We start from the raw sequence: 22,149 nt of genomic DNA on the forward strand, positions 1-22,149 counted from the left end.
TAGAGGGGGCATCAGCCTAGTGGTTAGAGTGTAGAGGTGGCAGGGTAGCCTAGTGGTTAGATCCTGTCAGGTGGCAGGGTAGCCTTAGTGGTCAGCTGTCAAAGGAGACAGGTAGCCTAGTGGTTCCTGGAGCTCATCAAACTGGCAGGTAGCCTAGTGGTTAGAGTGTAGAGGTGGCAGGGTAGCCTAGTGGTTAGAGTGTTCAGGTGGCAGGGTAGCCTCAAGTGGTTAGAGTGTAGAGGTGGCAGGGTAGCCTAGTGGTTAAAGTGGACCTCCTTCATCCTGTCCTATCAGGGTCAGCCTAGTGGTTAGAGTGTAGAGGGGCAAAGGGTCAGCCAGTGGTTAGAGTGTCAGAGGTGGCAGGGTCAGCCTAGTGGTTCAGAGTGTCAGGTGGCAGGGTAGCCTAGTGGTTAGAGTGTCAGAGGTGGCAGGGTAGCCTAGTGGTTAGAGTGTAGAGGGGCATGGTAGCCTAGTGGTTAGAGTGTCAGGTCATCAAAGGGTAGCCTAGTGGTTAGAGTGTAGAGGTGGCAGGGTAGCCTAGTGGTTAGAGTGTCAAACTGACAGGTAGCCTAGTGGTTAGAGTGGAGGGACGGCAGGGTAGCCTAGTGGTTAGAGTGTAGAGGGGGCAGGGTAGCCTAGTGGTTAGAGTGTCAGAGGTGGCAGGGTAGCCTAGTGGTTAGAGTGTAGAGGTGGCAGGGTAGCCTAGTGGTTAGAGTGTAGAGGAGGCAGGTAGCCTCAAAGTGGTTAGAGTGTAGATCCTGGCAGGGTAGCCTAGTGGTTAGAGTGTAGAGGTCATCACCCCTCCTTCATCCTGACTAGTAACCGTAAGGTTGCAAAATCGAATCCCCGAGCTGACAAGGTAAAAAGGTGTCGTACTGCCCCTGAACAAGGCAGTTAACCCACTGTTCCTAGGCCGTCACTGAAAATAATAATTTGTTCTTAACTGACTTGAATAGTTTAATAAAGGTTAAAAAATAAAAACATTTCTGGAGAAACCTAACTTGATTATTTATCAGACATCACTTGCTGAAATTCAGTGATATATTCAGATATATCTTAATAATGTCGTGGAATATAATTGAATATTTTAGTTTTTCCATGCCTGTCTCAGAGCAGCGCAACAAATCAATGAAATAGATGTTCACAACAATTTCACGATTGTTGAAATGGACGGACCAAGGCGCAGCATGAGTTGAGTTCCACATATTTATTTAAAGTGAAACTTTTCAACAAAACCTTTTTTTCTTCTTCTTTTTTTTAAGCAACGAAACCATGACAACGTGGTGCAACAAACACAATATCCCACAAAGCTGTGAGAAAGGGCTTTCTAAATATGATCCCCAACGATTACCAGCTGCCTCTAATTGGGAAACATACAACTCACCAACTTAAAAATAGAATGACTAGAACACCCCCCTAGTCACGCTCTGACCTAAACACCATAGAGAACCAAGGGCTCGGAGAGTGACAATAACGATATTCTGGAGATTATTTTGTTTAAAAAAAAAAAACGACGAAAACGATAAAAATACAGTCCTACTAAAAGCCATGATGGCGCTGTACAACGTGACCGTGTGTATTTGAAAGAGTATTTTCCAGTAAGCATGTGTATTTGAAAGAGTATTTTCCAGTAAACAACAAGTTGTTTACCTTCATTAGACAATTTTGTTCCAAAATTCCTTAGCCGTTATTAGTGCAATGCCCCTTAAATATTTCAGAGATTATTTTGTTTTCAAATAACGTAAAATGAGCGAGAAAAAAATCCCCAGTCTTGAACATGGGGTGAGACATTGTTACTAATTTGTAAATAAAGCCAGTTTGTTATTTAGAATTATTTATGTTTTTAGAGGGAGAGAAAGCAAAAACCTACAGTCATCTCATGGGTCTCCCCAGTCGAGGGCGGCACGGGTATTAAACCAGCATCTGTAGCAACAGCTTGCACTGCGCCACTTCGATATAAATACATGAATACAGAGAAATAACCAGCCAACTCACCAACCAAACAATTCACCAACCAAACAACTCACCAACCAAACAACTCACCAACCAAACAACTCACCAACCAAACAACTCACCAACCAAACAACTCACCAACCAAACAACTCACCAACCAAACAACTCACCAACCAAACAACTCACCAACCAAACAACTCACCAACCAAACAACTCACCAACCAAACAACTCACCAACCAAACAACTCACCAACCAAACAACTCACCACCAAACAACTCACCAACCAAACAACTCACCAACCAAACAACTCACCAACCAAACAACTCACCAACCAAACAATTCACCAACCAAACAACTCACCAACCAAACAACTCACCAACCAAACAACTCACCAACTCACCAAACAACTCACCAACCAAACAACTCACCAACCAAACAACTCAGCAACCAAACAACTCACCAACCAAACAACCCACCAACCAAACAACTCACCAACCAAACAACTCACCAACCAAACAACTCACCAACCAAACAACTCACCAACCAAACAACCCACCAACCAAACAAACACATGTATAAAAGGTGACAGACCTATTTCAAACTCGTCATGTTCTGTGAGGACTTCTGCGTTGGCAACAGCTGGAGGAGACTGACACACTCTCAGTTGGTATGCTGTGAAGGGAGATAAACAACAACAATAAACAACAACAATAAAGAACAACAACAATCATCAAGGTAAACATTCATCAAACTGTCTTCACACAACCTCCTTCCTCCTGTCAGCTCATCAAACTGTCATCAACCTCCATCCTGTCAGCTCATCAAACTGTCATCATACCTCCTTCATCCTGTCAGCTCATCAAACTGTCATCACAACCTCCTTCCTCCTGTCAGCTCATCAAACTGTCATCACAACCTCCTTCCTCCTGTCAGCTCATCAAACTGTCATCACACCTCCTTCATCCTGTCAGCTCATCAAACTGTCATCACACCTCCTTCATCCTGTCAGCTCATCACACCTCCTTCATCCTGTCAGCTCATCAAACTGTCATCACACCTCCTTCATCCTGTCAGCTCATCACACCTCCTTCATCCTGTCAGCTCATCACACCTCCTTCATCCTGTCAGCTCATCAAACTGTCATCACACCTCCTTCATCCTGTCAGCTCATCACACCTCCTTCATCCTGTCAGCTCATCAAACTGTCATCACACCTCCTTCATCCTGTCAGCTCATCAAACTGTCATCACACCTCCTTCATCCTGTCAGCTCATCAAACTGTCATCACCCCTCCTTCATCCTGTCAGCTCATCAAACTGTCATCACACCTCCTTCATCCTGTCAGCTCATCAAACTGTCATCACACCTCCTTCATCCTGTCAGCTCATCACACCTCCTTCATCCTGTCAGCTCATCAAACTGTTCATCCTTCATCCTGTCAGCTCTCATCTGTCAGCTCATCAACCTCCTTCATCCTGTCAGCTCATCACCTCACACCTCCTTCATCCTGTCAGCTCATCACACCTCCTTCATCCTGTCAGCTCATCAAACTGTCATCACACCTCCTTCATCCTGTCAGCTCATCAAACTGTCATCACACCTCCTTCATCCTGTCAGCTCATCAAACTGTCATCACACCTCCTTCATCCTGTCAGCTCATCAAACTGTCATCACACCTCCTTCATCCTGTCAGCTCATCAAACTGTCATCACCCCTCCTTCATCCTGTCAGCTCATCAAACTGTCATCACACCTCCTTCATCCTGTCAGCTCATCATCACCTCCTTCATCCTGTCAGCTCATCAAACTGTCATCACACCTCCTTCATCCTGTCAGCTCATCAAACTGTCATCACACCTCCTTCATCCTGTCAGCTCATCACACCTCCTTCATCCTGTCAGCTCATCAAACTGTCATCACACCTCCTTCATCCTGTCAGCTCATCAAACTGTCATCACCTTCTGTCATCCTGTCAGCTCTCCTTCATCCTGTCAGCTCATCAAACTGTCATCCTGTCAGCTCTCCTTCATCCTGTCAGCTCATCAAACTGTCATCACCCTCCTTCATCCTGTCAGCTCATCATCCTGTCAGCTCATCAAACTGTCATCACACCTCCTTCATCCTGTCAGCTCATCAAACTGTCATCACACCTCCTTCATCCTGTCAGCTCATCAAACCTCCTTCATCCTGTCAGCTCATCAAACTGTCATCACACCTCCTTCATCCTGTCAGCTCATCAAACTGTCATCACCTCCTTCATCCTGTCAGCTCATCAAACTGTCATCATCACCCTCCTTCATCCTGTCAGCTCATCAAACTGTCATCACACCTCCTTCATCCTGTCAGCTCATCAAACTGTCATCACCCCTCCTTCTCCTTCATCCTGTCATCACACCTCCTTCAGTCAGCTCATCAAACTGTCATCACCCCTCCTTCATCCTGTCAGCTCATCAAACTGTCATCACCCCTCCTTCATCCTGTCAACTCATCACACTTCTAAGCCTGTAAATCTATAGAACGTCCAGCTATCATGATTATGAACCTCAACCACGATCATTAAAAAAAAAGGCATGATAATTCAAACTGTGGTAAAATGAACAAATAAATGAACATTTTTTTGTTGCAGATGACTGTTGATATCCAGGTTTTTATCAGTATGAACTGTGACAATAAGAACAACAAGGCGCTAGGGATCAGAATGGACTAAAATACAACCAGCTAATAAAGGTGGTGACAACAGCATAGTAATCAATACGTCAGTCTCATCTGGGTGTTCCTACAGTATTTGTTTAACTAGTCAGTTATAAGAACTAAGTCTTACATACAATGACGGCCAAACCCGGACGCCGACGGGCCAATTGTGCACCGTCCTACGGGACTCCCGATCACGGCCGGAAGTGATGCAGCCTGGAATTCGAACCACGGTCTGTAGTGGCCCCTCTCGCACTGAGATGCAGTGCCTTAGACCGCTGTGATACAGCCTGGAATCGAACCACGGTCTGTAGTGGCGCCTCTAGCACTGAGATGCAGTGCCTTAGACCGCTGTGATAGAGCCTGGAATCGAACCACGGTCTGTAGTGGCCCCTCTCGCACTGAGATGCAGTGCCTTAGACCGCTGTGACGCAGCATGGAATCAAACCACGGTCTGTAGTGACGCCTCTAGCACTGAGATGCAGTGCCTTAGACCGCTGTGATACAGCCTGGAATCGAACCACAGTCTGTAGTGACGCCTCTAGCACTGCCTTAGACTGCTGCCTCAGACCGCTGCCTCAGACCGCTGCCTCAGACCGCTGCCTCAGACCGCTGCCTCAGACCGCTGCCTCAGACCGCTGCCTCAGACCGCTGCCTCAGACCGCTGCCTCAGACTGCTGCCTCAGACCGCTGTGATACAGCCTGGAATCGAACCACAGTCTGTAGTGATGCCTCTTGCACTACCTTAGACTGCTGCCTCAGACCGCTGCCTCAGACCGCTGCCTCAGACCTCTGCCTCAGACCGCTGCCTCAGACCGCTGCCTCAGACCACTGCGTCACTCGGGGAGCCCGAGGTATTCTTTGACTTAATTCAGCTTCCCCTCTATTCCTTTCAACCACTCTCCTCCTTACCTCCTTCTCAAAACGCAGAGAAGAAGATCTGAGGGGAGGGACCTTCCATTATGGTTGAGAAGGAGGTGAGGAGAGGAATCAAGGAAAGACTAATTGAGATAGAGCCTTAGATCCCTCTGGGCTGTTCATGAAGACTGTAAATTCATAATGACTATAAGTTCATAAAGACTAAGTTCATAAAGACTAAGTTCATGAAGACTAAGTTCATGAAGACTAAGTTCATGAAGACTAAGTTCATAGACTGAGTTCATAAAGACTAAGTTCATAAAGACTAAGTTCATAGACTGAGTTCATAAAGACTAAGTTCATGAAGACTAAGTTCATAAAGACGAAGTTCATGAAGACTAAGTTCATAAAGACTAAGTTCATAGACTGAGTTCATAAAGACTAAGTTCATAAATGCAGTAAGTTCATAAACACTAAGTTCATAAACACTAAGTTCATAATGACTATAAATTCATAAAGGCAGTAAGTTCATGAATGCTGTAAGTTCATCATTTTACCAATGTCCAGTCTAGGCTTCTATTTAATATACTGGTTCATTTGAATCAGAATCATTACAGCAGAAGCAGTCTCTTTAACAGGGAACACTCACCATGGTAACTAAGTAGAACCTTTAAAAGGGCACTACTCACCATGGTAACTAAGTAGAAACTGTAAAAGGGCACTACTCACCATGGTAACTAAGTAGAACCTTTAAAAGGGCACTACTCACCATGGTAACTAAGTAGAACCTTTAAAAGGGCACTACTCACCATGGTAACTAAGTAGAACCTTTAAAAGGGCACTACTCACCATGGTAACTAAGTAGAACCTTTAAAAGGGCACTACTCACCATGGTAACTAAGTAGAACCTTTAAAAGGGCACTACTCACCATGGTAACTAAGTAGAACCTTTAAAAGGGCACTACTCACCATGGTAACTAAGTAGAAACTGTAAAAGGGCACTACTCACCATGGTAACTAAGTACAAAGAACCCGCTGGTGCTGAAATCACTGTGGAACTTGATGAGGACATGATTGGCTGTGGTATAGACCTCTTTCTGGGGCGTGTTCCCACTGAACTGACCAATCTGAGGAGATCCTTGGTCAGGGCCGTCCCTGTAAGGAGAGACGATAACCAATCAGCGGTGAGTTAGTTTCCACAAAGCTTTGTAGTTAATTAGTCTAGACAGCCTGGTCGAACAGCAGAGAGAAAGAGAGAGTCATTAGTCTGGACAGCCTGGTCCCACAGCAGAGAGAGAGAGAGAGTCATTAGTCTGGACAGCCTGGTCCCACAGAGAGAGAGAGAGAGAGAGTCATTAGTCTGGACAGCCTGGTCCCACAGCAGAGAGAGAGAGAGTCATTAGTCTGGACAGCCTGGTCCCACAGAGAGAGAGAGAGAGTCATTAGTCTGGACAGCCTGGTCCCACAGCAGAGAGAGAGTCATTAGTCTGGACAGCCTGGTCCCACAGCAGAGAGAGAGAGAGTCATTAGTCTGGACAGCCTGGTCCCACAGCAGAGAGAGAGAGAGAGTCATTAGTCTGGACAGCCTGGTCCCACAGCAGAGAGAGAGAGAGAGTCATTAGTCTGGACAGCCTGGTCCCACAGCATAGAGAGAGAGAGAGAGAGTCATTAGTCTGGACAGCCTGGTCCCACAGCAGAGAGAGCGAGAGAGTCATTAGTCTGGACAGCCTGGTCCCACAGCAGAGAGAGAGAGAGTCATTAGTCTGGACAGCCTGGTCCCACAGCAGAGAGAGAGAGAGTCATTAGTCTGGACAGCCTGGTCCCACAGCATAGAGAGAGAGAGTCATTAGTCTGGACAGCCTGGTCCCACAGCAGAGAGAGAGAGAAAGTCATTAGTCTGGACAGCCTGGTCCCACAGCAGAGAGAGAGAGAGTCATTAGTCTGGACAGCCTGGTCCCACAGCAGAGAGAGAGAGTCATTAGTCTGGACAGCCTGGTCCCACAGCATAGAGAGAGAGAGAGAGTCATTAGTCTGGACAGCCTGGTCCCACAGCAGAGAGAAAGAGAGAGTCATTAGTCTGGACAGCCTGGTCCCACAGCAGAGAGAGAGAGAGTCATTAGTCTGGACAGCCTGGTACCACAGCAGAGAGAGAGAGAAAGTCATTAGTCTGGACAGCCTGGTCCCACAGCAGAGAGAAAGTCATTAGTCTGGACAGCCTGGTCCCACAGCAGAGAGAGAGAGAGAGTCATTAGTCTGGACAGCCTGGTCGAACAGCAGAGAGAAAGAGAGAGTCATTAGTCTGGACAGCCTGGTCGAACAGCAGAAAGAGAGAGTCATTAGTCTGGACAGCCTGGTCCCACAGCAGAGAGAGAGAGAGTCATTAGTCTGGACAGCCTGGTACCACAGCAGAGAGAGAGAAAGTCATTAGTCTGGACAGCCTGGTCCCACAGCAGAGAGAGAAAGTCATTAGTCTGGACAGCCTGGTCCCACAGCAGAGAGAGAGAGAGTCATTAGTCTGGACAGCCTGGTCGAACAGCAGAGAGAAAGAGAGAGTCATTAGTCTGGACAGCCTGGTCGAACAGCAGAGAGAAAGAGAGAGTCATTAGTCTGGACAGCCTGGTCCCACAGCAGAGAGAGAGAGAGAGTCATTAGTCTGGACAGCCTGGTCCCACAGCAGAGAGAGAGAGAGTCATTAGTCTGGACAGCCTGGTCCCACAGCAGAGAGAGAGAGAGAGTCATTAGTCTGGACAGCCTGGTCCCACAGCAGAGAGAGAGAGAGAGTCATTAGTCTGGACAGCCTGGTCCCACAGCAGAGAGAGAGAGAGTCATTAGTCTGGACAGCCTGGTCCCACAGCAGAGAGAGAGAGAGTCATTAGTCTGGACAGCCTGGTCCCACAGCAGAGAGAGAGAGAGAGTCATTAGTCTGGACAGCCTGGTCCCACAGCAAAGAGAGAGAGAGAGTCATTAGTCTGGACAGCCTGGTCCCACAGCATAGAGAGAGAGAGAGAGAGTCATTAGTCTGGACAGCCTGGTCCCACAGCAGAGAGAGAGAGTCATTATAAAAATTGTTTGACTGTAATTCTTCTGAGGGTGAAGTATACACAATTTTCCACATGAAGCCCTTTGATGTTGTGAGAGTGGACTAGGTCTGTGGCCCTGTAGCGATGAACAACAACCAGGGTAGAGTGTGAGTTACGCCTGTATCCCAAACAACCAGGGGAGAGTGTGAGTTACGCCTGTATCCCAAACAACCAGGGGAGAGTGTGAGTTAGGCCTGCATCCCAAACAACCAGGGAAGAGTGTGAGTTACGCCTGTATCCCAAACAACCAGGGGAGAGTGTAAGTTACGCCTGTATCCCAAACAACCAGGGGAGAGTGTGAGTTAGGCCTGCATCCCAAACAACCAGGGGAGAGTGTGAGTTAGGCCTGCATCCCAAACAACCAGGGAGAGTGTGAGTTAGGCCTGTATCCCAAACAACCAGGGAGAGTGTGAGTTAGGCCTGTATCCCAAACAACCAGGGGAGAGTGTGAGTTATTTGTCTCCCAAACAACCAGGGGAGAGTGTGAGTTATTTGTATCCCAAACAACCAGGGGAGAGTGTGAGTTATTTGTCTCCCAAACAACCTATGGAGAGTGTGAGTTACGCCTGTATCCCAAACAACCAGGGGAGAGTGTGAGTTATGCCTGTCTCCCAAACAACCAGGGGAGAGTGTGAGTTAGGCCTGTCTCCCAAACAACCAGGGGAGAGTGTGAGTTATTTGTCTCCCAAACAACCAGGGGAGAGTGTGAGTTATTTGTCTCCCAAACAACCAGGGGAGAGTGTGAGTTAGGCCTGTATCCCAAACAACCAGGGGAGAGTGTGAGTTAGGCCTGTATCCCAAACAACCAGGGGAGAGTGTGAGTTATTTGTCTCCCAAACAACCAGGGGAGAGTGTGAGTTAGGCCTGTATCCCAAACAACCAGGGGAGAGTGTGAGTTAGGCCTGTCTCCCAAACAACCAGGGGAGAGTGTGAGTTAGGCCTGTATCCCAAACAACCAGGGGAGAGTGTGAGTTACTTGTCTCCCAAACAACCAGGGAGAGTGTGAGTTAGGCCTGTATCCCAAACAACCAGGGGAGAGTGTGAGTTACTTGTCTCCCAAACAACCAGGGGAGAGTGTGAGTTAGGCCTGTATCCCAAACAACCAGGGGAGAGTGTGAGTTAGGCCAGCACCCCAAACAACCAGGGGAGAGTGTGAGTTACGTCTGCATCCCAAACAACCAGGGGAGAGTGTGAGTTATTTGTATCCCAAACAACCAGGGGAGAGTGTGAGTTATTTGTCTCCCAAACAACCAGGGGAGAGTGTGAGTTACTTGTCTCCCAAACAACCTATGGAGAGTGTGAGTTACGCCTGTATCCCAAACAACCAGGGGAGAGTGTGAGTTACTTGTCTCCCAAACAACCAGGGGAGAGTGTGAGTTATGCCTGTATCCCAAACAACCAGGGGAGAGTGTGAGTTATGCCTGTATCCCAAACAACCAGGGGAGAGTGTGAGTTAGGCCTGTATCCCAAACAACCAGGGGAGAGTGTGAGTTAGGCCTGTCTCCCAAACAACCAGGGAGAGTGTGAGTTAGGCCTGTATCCCAAACAACCAGGGAGAGTGTGAGTTAGGCCTGTCTCCCAAACAACCAGGGAGAGTGTGAGTTACGCCTGTATCCCAAACAACCAGGGGAGAGTGTGAGTTAGGCCTGCATCCCAAACCACCAGGGGAGAGTGTGAGTTACGCCTGTCTCCCAAACAACCAGGGGAGAGTGTGAGTTATTTGTCTCCCAAACAACCAGGGGAGAGTGTGAGTTATGCCTGTATCCCAAACAACCAGGGGAGAGTGTGAGTTAGGCCTGTATCCCAAACAACTAGGTTAGAGTGTGAGTTATTTGTCTCCCAAACAACCAGGGGAGAGTGTGAGTTAGGCCTGTATCCCAAACAACTAGGTTAGAGTGTGAGTTATTTGTCTCCCAAACAACCAGGGGAGAGTGTGAGTTATGCCTGTATCCCAAACAACCAGGGGAGAGTGTGAGTTATTTGTCTCCCAAACAACCAGGGGAGAGTGTGAGTTATTTGTATCCCAAACAACCAGGGGAGAGTGTGAGTTACTTGTCTCCCAAACAACCAGGGAGAGTGTGAGTTAGGCCAGTATCCCAAACAACCAGGGGAGAGTGTGAGTTAGGCCTGCATCCCAAACAACCAGGGGAGAGTGTGAGTTATTTGTCTCCCAAACAACCAGGGGAGAGTGTGAGTTAGGCCTGTATCCCAAACAACCAGGGGAGAGTGTGAGTTAGGCCTGTATCCCAAACCACCAGGGGAGAGTGTGAGTTACGCCTGTATCCCAAACCACCAGGGGAGAGTGTGAGTTACTTGTCTCCCAAACAACCAGGGGAGAGTGTGAGTTACTTGTCTCCCAAACAACCAGGGGAGAGTGTGAGTTAGGCTTGTCTCCCAAACAACCAGGGGAGAGTGTGAGTTATGCCTGTATCCCAAACAACCAGGGGAGAGTGTGAGTTACTTGTCTCCCAAACAACCAGGGGAGAGTGTGAGTTATGCCTGTATCCCAAACAACCAGGGGAGAGTGTGAGTTATGCCTGTATCCCAAACAACCAGGGGAGAGTGTGAGTTAGGCCTGTATCCCAAACAACCAGGGGAGAGTGTGAGTTAGGCCTGTCTCCCAAACAACCAGGGAGAGTGTGAGTTAGGCCTGTATCCCAAACAACCAGGGAGAGTGTGAGTTAGGCCTGTCTCCCAAACAACCAGGGAGAGTGTGAGTTAGGCCTGTCTCCCAAACCACCAGGGGAGAGTGTGAGTTATGCCTGCATCCCAAACCACCAGGGGAGAGTGTGAGTTATTTGTCTCCCAAACAACCAGGGGAGAGTGTGAGTTATTTGTCTCCCAAACAACCAGGGGAGAGTGTGAGTTAGGCCTGTATCCCAAACAACCAGGGGAGAGTGTGAGTTACTTGTCTCCCAAACAACCAGGGAGAGTGTGAGTTAGGCCTGTATCCCAAACAACCAGGGGAGAGTGTGAGTTATGCCTGTATCCCAAACAACCAGGGGAGAGTGTGAGTTAGGCCTGTATCCCAAACAACCAGGGGAGAGTGTGAGTTAGGCCTGTCTCCCAAACAACCAGGGAGAGTGTGAGTTAGGCCTGTATCCCAAACAACCAGGGAGAGTGTGAGTTAGGCCTGTCTCCCAAACAACCAGGGAGAGTGTGAGTTAGGCCTGTCTCCCAAACACCAGGGGAGAGTGTGAGTTATGCCTGCATCCCAAACCACCAGGGGAGAGTGTGAGTTATTTGTCTCCCAAACAACCAGGGGAGAGTGTGAGTTAGGCCTGTATCCCAAACAACCAGGGGAGAGTGTGAGTTACTTGTCTCCCAAACAACCAGGGGAGAGTGTGAGTTAGGCCTGTATCCCAAACAACCAGGGGAGAGTGTGAGTTACTTGTCTCCCAAACAACCAGGGAGAGTGTGAGTTAGGCCTGTATCCCAAACAACCAGGGGAGAGTGTGAGTTAGGCCTGCATCCCAAACAACCAGGGGAGAGTGTGAGTTATTTGTCTCCCAAACAACCAGGGGAGAGTGTGAGTTACTTGTCTCCCAAACAACCAGGGAGAGTGTGAGTTAGGCCTGTATCCCAAACAACCAGGGGAGAGTGTGAGTTATGCCTGTATCCCAAACAACCAGGGGAGAGTGTGAGTTAGGCCTGTATCCCAAACAACTAGGTTAGAGTGTGAGTTATTTGTCTCCCAAACAACCAGTGGAGAGTGTGAGTTAGGCCTGTATCCCAAACAACCAGGGGAGAGTGTGAGTTACGCCTGTATCCCAAACAACCAGGGGAGAGTGTGAGTTAGGCCTGTATCCCAAACAACCAGGGGAGAGTGTGAGTTAGGCCTGTATCCCAAACAACCAGGGGAGAGTGTGAGTTAGGCCTGTATCCCAAACAACCAGGGGAGAGTGTGAGTTAGGCCTGCATCCCAAACAACCAGGGAGAGTGTGAGTTAGGCTTGTCTCCCAAACAACCAGGGGGGGAGAGTGTGAGTTAGGCCTGCATCCCAAACAACCAGGGAGAGTGTGAGTTATTTGTATCCCAAACAACCAGGGAGAGTGTGAGTTAGGCCTGTATCCCAAACAACCAGGGAGAGTGTGAGTTAGGCCTGTATCCCAAACAACCAGGGGAGAGTGTGAGTTAGGCCTGTATCCCAAACAACCAAGGGAGAGTATGAATTACGCCTGTATCCCAAACAACCAGGGGAGAGTGTGAGTTAGGCCTGTATCCCAAACAACCAGGGGAGAGTGTGAATTACGCCTGTATCCCAAACAACCAGGGGAGAGTGTGAGTTACGCCTGTATCCCAAACAACCAGGGGAGAGTGTGAGTTACTTGTCTCCCAAACAACCAGGGGAGAGTGTGAGTTAGGCCTGTATCCCAAACAACCAGGGGAGAGTGTGAGTTAGGCCTGCATCCCAAACAACCAGGGAGAGTGTGAGTTAGGCCTGTATCCCAAACAACCAGGGGAGAGTGTGAGTTAGGCCTGTATCCCAAACAACCAGAGGAGAGTGTGAGTTAGGCCTGTATCCCAAACAACCAGGGGAGAGTGTGAGTTAGGCCTGTATCCCAAACAACCAGGGAGAGTGTGAGTTAGGCCTGTATCCCAAACAACCAGAGTGTGAGTTAGGCCTGTATCCCAAACAACCAGGGAGAGTGTGAGTTATTTGTATCCCAAACAACCAGGGGAGAGTGTGAGTTAGGCCTGTATCCCAAACAACCAGGGGAGAGTGTGAGTTAGGCCTGTATCCCAAACAACCAGGGGAGAGTGTGAGTTATTTGTATCCCAAACAACCAGGGGAGAGTGTGAGTTAGGCCTGTATCCCAAACAACCAGGGGAGAGTGTGAGTTATTTGTATCCCAAACAACCAGGGGAGAGAGTGTGAGTTATTTGTCTCCCAAACAACCAGGGAGAGTGTGAGTTAGGCCTGTATCCCAAACAACCAGGGAGAGTGTGAGTTACGCCTGTATCCCAAACAACCAGGGGAGAGTGTGAGTTAGGCCTGTCTCCCAAACAACCAGGGGAGAGTGTGAGTTAGGCCTGTATCCCAAACAACCAGGGGAGAGTGTGAGTTAGGCCTGTATCCCAAACAACCAGGGGAGAGTGTGAGTTAGGCCTGTATCCCAAACAACCAGGGGAGAGTGTGAGTTAGGCCTGTATCCCAAACAACCAGGGGAGAGTGTGAGTTAGGCCTGTATCCCAAACAACCAGGGGAGAGTGTGAGTTAGGCCTGTATCCCAAACAACCAGGGGAGAGTGTGAGTTACTCTTGCGTCCTAAATGCCAGCCTATCCTCTACATAGTCCATTATGGGCCATGGTCAAACGTAGTACACTTTATAGGGAGCAGGGTATCATTCGGTACGTTTCCCTAAAACTTGGTAGCTAACGTAACACTCTATTTCTCTTGATAATAACCAGCCAAACAGCAAGGAGAGAATAACAACTGTTAAATCTTTGACAGTTTGACCATCGATCTTTTGAAGTGCCTGAAGTAAACAACAACAACAACAACAAAATCCACCAAAAATGAAGCAGTTTACCGTTGTGACCCAGTGTATTCTGGGTTTAGGTCATTGAGGGTTTTCGTGACTAGTTAAGTGCTACGAAAGCTACAAAGCTTTCTCGGGAACAATCACCCCTACCGTTGTGACCCAGTGCATTCTGGGTTTAGGTCATTGAGGGTTTTCGTGACTAGTTAAGTGCTACGAAAGCTACAAAGCTTTCTGGGGAACAATCACCCCCAAACACGTACAGACACATTTAAGAAAGAAAATACACTGGATACAGGAAGAAGAATGAAGAAGAATGAAGAAGAATGAAGAAGAAGAGGCACGTTGCTGTTCATGTAGCTAGCTAAGTGCTGTACTATGAGTGGTCTGGGTCCTCCAGGGTCCTAGCTAGCTAAGTGCTGTACTATGAGTGGTCTGGGTCCTCCAGGGTCCTAGCTAGCTAAGTGCTGTAGTATGAGTGGTCTGGGTCCTCCAGGGTCCTAGCTAGCTAAGCGCTGTACTATGAGTGGTCTGGGTCCTCCAGGGTCCTAGCTAGCTAAGTGCTGTACTATGAGTGGTCTGGGTCCTCCAGGGTCCTAGCTAGCTAAGCGCTGTACTATGAGTGGTCTGGGTCCTCCAGGGTCCTAGCTAGCTAAGTGCTGTACTATGAGTGGTCTGTGTCTTCCAGGGTCCTAGCTAGCTAAGTGCTGTAGTATGAGTGGTCTGGGTCCTCCAGGGTCCTAGCTAGCTAAGTGCTGTACTATGAGTGGTCAGGGTCCTCCAGGGTCCTAGCTAGCTAAGTGCTGTACTATGAGTGGTCTGGGTCCTCCAGGGTCCTAGCTAGCTAAGTGCTGTACTATGAGTGGTCTGGGTCCTCCAGGGTCCTAGCTAGCTAAGTGCTGTACTATGAGTGGTCTGCTAAGTCTTCCAGGGTCCTCCAGGGCTAGCTAAGTGCTGTACTATGAGTGGTCTGGGTCCTCCAGTGGTCTGGGTCCTAGGTCCTAGCTAGCTAAGTGCTGTACTATGAGTGGTCAGGGTCCTCCAGGGTCCTAGCTAGCTAAGTGCTGTACTATGAGTGGTCTGGGTCCTCCAGGGTCCTAGCTAGCTAAGTGCTGTACTATGAGTGGTCTGGGTCCTCCAGGGTCCTAGCTAGCTAAGTGCTGTACTATGAGTGGTCTGGGTCTTCCAGGGTCCTAGCTAGCTAAGTGCTGTACTATGATTGGTCTGGGTCTTCCAGGGTCCTAGCTAGCTACGTGCTGTACTAACTATAGAGATTTAGGGGGGGACTCAACCCAGCCAGAGTATCCAGAGAACCTGAGGAGAAGTTTATGTTACGTAAAGCGCAGCTAAATGAGGTCAACAACAGCCACAGCCAGTACTAATGATTTTCAATGATAAGCAATTTCCCTCCGGACTGCTCCTTAATAGGGTTGTCATTATGGGTGAACCTATCGCTGAAGCCTTCGGCCGCTGTCGTCTGCTCTGCTGTACAGAGAAAACGCATACCACTAATGCCGATGTCGTGAGAGAGGAGATACATCTGTTTTCCTGACTGACTGCTTCCGAAAAGGGAAACCAATTCATCTCTATTGAGTCCAACAGAAGTGTTTTTGGCATGTTTATTGAGTCCAACAGAAATGTTTTTGGCGTATCTACTGAGTCCAACAGAAGTGTAATTTGTCATGTTTATTGAGTCCAACAGAAATGTTTTTGGTGTGTCTACTGACTCCAACAGAAGTGTTTTTCTAAAGTGGATGCCTCTTGCAGATGCCTTGTTCTGACTGTAAGCCCGAGGCAGAGCTCAAAGTGTCCCCATGGGAGTGGAGAGAGAGAGAAAGGCCCGGGGTTGGGTTCCCCCCTGCAGGGCTGTGTGGTGGGGGTGTGACTGCCTACGGTGCAGCTGAGTTGTTCTACTACTCTACTGTTCTGTTCTGGAATCCAACGGAGGAGAATTCCACATTCTACATTCTACATTCCATCTGGCCTCCATTATGCCAATGATTCTAAAAATATATTGTATTGCTTTCCTTTTTAGAAACAAGCAGGTGTAGCCCAATAATACCTTAGGAAAACTAATTGCATTGATGGTTAACTGCTTTGTTAAATGTTGTTAGATTAGCTATATCTGTATATTTTCCCAGCTGGAAATAACTGTCATAAAGTACCTAGTGCCCTTTACTCAGGAAATACATTGTGTGTTCAGTGTGTGGGAGTAGGGAGAGGATAGCAAAGAACACAATGTATATTTCCTTCTGTCTGTATAAGGTCTGTTTCCTTCTGTCTGTATAAGGTCTGTTTCCTTCTGTCTGTATAAGGTCTGTTTCCTTCTGTCTGTATAAGGTCTGTTTCCTTCTGTCTGTATAAGGTCTGTTTCCTTCTGTCTGTATAAGGTCTGTTTCCTTCTGTCTGTATAAGGTCTGTTTCCTTCTGTCTGTATAAGGTCTGTATCCTTCTGTCTGTATAAGGTCTGTATCCTTCTGTCTGTATAAGGTCTGTTTCCTTCTGTCTGTATAAGGTCTGTTTCCTTCTGTCTGTATAAGGTCTGTTTCCTTCTGTCTGTATAAGGTCTGTTTCCTTCTGTCTGTATAAGGTCTGTTTCCTTCTGTCTGTATAAGGTCTGTTTCCTTCTGTCTGTATAAGGTCTGTTTCCTTCTGTCTGTATAAGGTCTGTTTCCTTCTGTCTGTATAGGGTCTGTTTCCTTCTGTCTGTATAAGGTCTGTTTCCTTCTGTCTGTATAAAATGCTTTAATGTCTGTTTCTTTAATGTGGTTGAAATACGAGCAGGTTTTTAACGATGCTGTTGAAGGTAACACACCTCTGCAGACGGTATCTAACCGCGAATACACATTCTGTCAGGATGCTGAAAGAAATTATAATTCTCCATTCCTGTTTCTGAGTCAAAATGTAGCCTGTATCACTTTACTGCAAGACATTCTAATGACTTCTGCAGGTGTTATATGAAGGCTCTGTGAGAGGTTGTTCTACTACTCTACTGTTCTGTTCTGGAATCCAACGGAGGAGAATTCCACATTCTACATTCTACAGTGTCCAGATGTCAGTTTCCATTTATCCCATCTGAACAGTAGGCTACAGGTCCCTGTGACGTTCCATAGGCCTGTCTGAAGTCCTGGTCTTGTGACTGTTGAATTTGTAAGGCTACAGGTTCCTTTGACGTTCCATAGGCCTGTTTGAAGTCACCCGTCTTGTGACTTTCGAATTTGTAAGGCTACAGGTTCCTTTGACGTTCCATAGGCCTGTTTGAAGTCACCCGTCTTGTGACTGTTGAATTTGTAAGGCTACAGGTCCCTGTGACGTTCCATAGGCCTGTTTGAAGTCCTGGTCTTGTGACTGTTGAATTTGTAAGGCTACAGGTCCCTGTGACGTTCCATAGGCCTGTTTGAAGTCACCCGTCTTGTGACTGTTGAATTTGTAAGGCTACAGCGCCTCACAATCATCACATCATAACACAGCTGCTATCATCCTCTTCTACCTCGTCACCTAATCTTTCCCAAACATTACTGTTCTGGTCCTCCCTTTTCTCTTTATTTTCAACTCTCCATTTCACAGCTTTTCTATTCATGAATGAAACTCCTGACAGTGTCCTTTTTGCCTCCGTGGTCTGATAACTTTTTTCTGCCCGTTCCCTAAAGCATTTGGTGCCTGTCAAGTTAATAAGCCCTAAAGTTTAGTTTTGTGCACTAATGCCAGATATCCTAAAATAATGTAAGAAAAACCTCAACGTAGCCTATTATATTCATAATTCATATAAATAGCATCAGATTTATACATTTTTTAAACATTTTTAAGGTATTGTTTTGGTCTTTCTTCAACAACGTCATCCACACAACATTTCCCGACCCTAAACTCACTCGGCTTTAACCGCTGGGACTGCGGGTTATGAGTCAACCCCGCGCATCACTGCTGAGGATTTGAAGGGGGAAATTACACTATTTAGCAACACATAGGCTATTCCGGAACACATCCCAAGTTAGACTCTGTCGACACCCTACACCCATAGGGCTCTGGTCAAAAGTAGTGCACTGTATTTATTTAATTTTTTATTTCACCTTTATTTAACCAGGGAGGCTAGTTGAGAACAAGTTCTCATTTACAACTGCGACCTGGCCAAGATAAAGCATAGCAGTGTGAACAGACAACCCAGAGTTACACATGGAGTAAACAATTAACAAGTCAATAACACAGTAGAAGAAAAAGAGAGTCTATATACATTGTGTGCAAAAGGCATGAGGAGGTAGGCGAATAATTACAATTTTGCAGATTAGCACTGGAGTGATAAATGATCAGATGGTCATGTATAGGTAGAGATATTGGTGTGCAAAAGAGCAGAAAAGTAAATAAATAAAAACAGTATGGGGATGAGGTAGGTAAAAATGGGTGGGCTATTTACCGATAGACTATGTACAGCTGCAGCGATCGGTTAGCTGCTCAGATAGCAGATGTTTGAAGTTGGTGAGGGAGATAAAAGTCTCCAACTTAAGCGTTTTTTGCAATTCGTTCCAGTCACAGGCAGCAGAGAACTGGAACGAAAGGCGGCCAAATGAGGTGTTGGCTTTAGGGATGATCAGTGAGATACACCTGCTGGAGCGCGTGCTACGGGTGGGTGTTGCCATCGTGACCAGTGAACTGAGATAAGGCAGGGCTTTACCTAGCATGGACTTGTAGATGACCTGGAGTCAGTGGGTCTGGCGACGAATATGTAGCGAGGGCCAGCCGACTAGAGCATACAGGTCGCAGTGGTGGGTGGTATAAGGTGCTTTAGTGACAAAACGGATTGAAACGGAACGGCACTGTGATAAACTGCATCCAGTTTGCTGAGCAGAGTGTTGGGAATAGGGTGCCATAGGGCTCTGGTCAAAAATAGCGCACTATATAGGGAATAGGGTGCCATAGGGCCCTGGTCTAAAGTAGTGCACTATATAGGGAATAGGGTGCCATAGGGCTCTGGTCTAAAGTAGTGTACTATATATAGGGAATAGGGTGCCATAGGGCTCTGGTCTAAAGTAGTGCACTATATAGGGAATAGGGTGCCATACTACTGTAACGAAGTGCACTACTTACCAGACGGTGATGTAGTCGTAGATGGGTTCAGTGTTGAGAACGGTGAAGTTGATGCAGATGCCATTCCCTGGGGGAACCCGTACACTCCACAGACAGTCCTGGAAGTTAGGGTACTCTGCTGGGTGGTCGGGAGAATAGATGGTCCCGTTCAGAGACGTTATATTACCACCACACTGGGCTAGAGGGAGGGAGGGAGGGAGGGAGGGAGGGAGGGAGGGAGGGAGGGAGGGAGGGAGGGGAGAGAGAGAGAGAGAGAGAGAGAGGGAGGAAGGAAGGGTGAGAGAGAGAGGGAGGGAGGGAGGGAGGGGGGGTTTGAGATGGAGAGAGAGAGAGAGCAGAATGAAGCCATCAGCCGTCCCCTGATACACTACCCTAGTGGCTAACTGTATATAAACCAACCATAACCAAACATGATTTTGTTATTGTTCATAGATGTGTGTATTCTGCAGGGGTAAACCCCAGGAAGTGTGATTCACTGTCTTTGTTATTGACGTCAGTTACCTGGTCTGTTACATGATAAACAACAGCCAGTATGGTACATGAGAAACAACAGCCAGTATGGCACATGAAAGACAACAGACAGTATGGTACATGATAGACAACAGACAGTATGGTACATGCTAGACAACAGACAGTATGGTACATGAGAAACAACAGACCGTATGGTACATGATAGACAACAGCCAGTATGGCACATGATAGACAACAGACAGTATGGTACATGAGAAACAACAGACAGCACGGTACATGATAGACAACAGACAGTATGGTACATGAGAAACAACAGCCAATATGGTACATGAGAAACAACAGCCAGTATGGTACATGAGAAACAACAGCCAGTATGGTACATGATAAACAACAGCCAGTATGGTACATGATAGACAACAGCCAGTATGGTACATGATAAACAACAGACAGTATGGTACATGATAGACAACAGCCAGTATGGTACATGAGAGACAACAGACAGTACGGTACATGAGAGACAACAGCCAGTATGGTACATGAGAAACAACAGACAGTACGGTACATGATAGACAACAGCCACACAATATAATCCCAAATAGTGTAAAAGAGTCGACAAGGTAAGACATTATCTAATGATATTTACATTTCCAGAGATGTGAAACATAAAAGTAAAACAGACAACTTGAATAAAGGCCCATCGAGAGACAAAACCACATCACACATTCAAAGACACTCTGACATCTGGCTGTGACCCCTGGCTGTGACCCCTGGCCGTGACCCCTGGCTGTGACCCCTGGCTGTGACCCCTGGCTGTGACCCCACTCCCCGAGGGGACATCTGACCGTGACCCCTGGCTGTGACCCCACTCCCCAAGGGGACAGTTGGGATATGCAAAAAAACAAAAACATTTCCAATTCACACATGCACACGTGTACTATGTGTGAACACAATTACTATTATTATAGAATAGAATTTCACAGATGATCAAATGTAAAGACTTAAATGTAAAAATTTAAAAACATTAAATAGCAGCAGGGTACAGGTCAGCCTGGATAAATAGCAGCAGGGTACAGGTCAGCCTGGATAAATAGCAGGGTAAAGGTCAGCCTGGATAAATAGCAGGGTACAGGTCAGCCTGGATAAATAGCAGCAGGGTACAGGTCAGCCTGGATACATAGTAGCAGGGTACAGGTCAGCCTGGATAAATAGCAGCAGGGTACAGGTCAACCTGGATAAATAGTAGCAGGGTACAGGTCAGCCTGGATAAATAGTAGCAGGGTACAGGTCAGCCTGGATAAATAGCAGGGTACAGGTTAGCCTGGATAAATAGTAGCAGGGTAGAGGTCGGCCTGGATGAATAGCAGGGTACAGGTTAGCCTGGATAAATAGTAGCAGGGTACAGGTTAGCCTGGATACATAGCAGCAGGGTACAGGTCAGCCTGGATAAATAGCAGCAGGGTACAGGTCAGTCTGGATAAATAGCAGCAGGGTACAGGTCAGCCTGGATAAATAGCAGCAGGGTACAGGTCAACCTGGATAAATAGCAGGGTACAGGTCAGCCTGGATAAATAGCAGCAGGGTACAGGTCAACCTGGATAAATAGCAGCAGGGTACAGGTCAGTCTGGATAAATAGCAGCAGGGTACAGGTCAACCTGGATAAATAGCAGCAGGGTACAGGTCAGTCTGGATAAATAGCAGCAGGGTACAGGTAAACCTGGATAAATAGCAGCAGGGTACAGGTCAGTCTGGATAAATAGCAGCAGGGTACAGGTCAGTCTGGATAAATAGTAGCAGGGTACAGGTCAACCTGGATAAATAGCAGGGTACAGGTCAACCTGGATAAATAGCAGGGTACAGGTCAGCCTGGATAAATAGCAGCAGGGTACAGGTCAACCTGGATAAATAGTAGCAGGGTACAGGTCAGCCTGGATAAATAGTAGCAGGGTACAGGTCAACCTGGATAAATAGCAGCAGGGTACAGGTCAACCTGGATAAATAGCAGCAGGGTACAGGTCAGCCTGGATAAATAGTAGCAGGGTACAGGTCAGCCTGGATAAATAGCAGGGTACAGGTCAGCCTGGATAAATAGTAGCAGGGTACAGGTCAGTCTGGATAAATAGCAGGGTAAAGGTCAGCCTGGATAAATAGTAGCAGGGTACAGGTAAGTCTGGATAAATAGCAGGGTACAGGTCAGTCTGGATAAATAGCAGGGTACAGGTCAACCTGGATAAATAGCAGCAGGGTACAGGTCAGCCTGGATAAATAGCAGCAGGGTACAGGTCAACCTGGATACATAGTAGCAGGGTACAGGTCAACCTGGATACATAGTAGCAGGGTAGAGGTCAGCCTGGATAAATAGCAGCAGGGTACAGGTCAGCCTGGATAAATAGTAGCAGGGTAGAGGTCAGCCTGGATAAATAGCAGCAGGGTACAGGTCAGCCTGGATAAATAGTAGCAGGGTAGAGGTCAGCCTGGATAAATAGCAGTAGGGTAGAGGTCAACCTGGATAAATAGTAGCAGGGTACAGGTCAG

The 22,149-nt window shown here is 47.4% G+C and overlaps 1 protein-coding gene across 1 annotated transcript in view; it reads right to left on the reverse strand.

Moving 5' to 3' along the window:
* The window catches only part of LOC112241267 (CUB and sushi domain-containing protein 3-like), a gene marked incomplete at both ends in the record, with an annotated part of 63,697 nt that overhangs the window by 14,447 nt on the left and 27,101 nt on the right, over nucleotides 1-22,149 (reverse strand). Inside the window, 3 exons of the mRNA XM_042313458.1 lie at nucleotides 2,546-2,626; nucleotides 6,512-6,657; nucleotides 19,146-19,323. Coding sequence (XP_042169392.1) covers nucleotides 2,546-2,626; nucleotides 6,512-6,657; nucleotides 19,146-19,323 — 405 coding nt within the window. The remainder of the gene's footprint in view (nucleotides 1-2,545; nucleotides 2,627-6,511; nucleotides 6,658-19,145; nucleotides 19,324-22,149) is intronic.

The sequence above is a fragment of the Oncorhynchus tshawytscha genome, unplaced genomic scaffold, assembly GCF_018296145.1.
Source record: "Oncorhynchus tshawytscha isolate Ot180627B unplaced genomic scaffold, Otsh_v2.0 Un_contig_8355_pilon_pilon, whole genome shotgun sequence".
Lineage (NCBI taxonomy): Eukaryota > Metazoa > Chordata > Actinopteri > Salmoniformes > Salmonidae > Oncorhynchus > Oncorhynchus tshawytscha.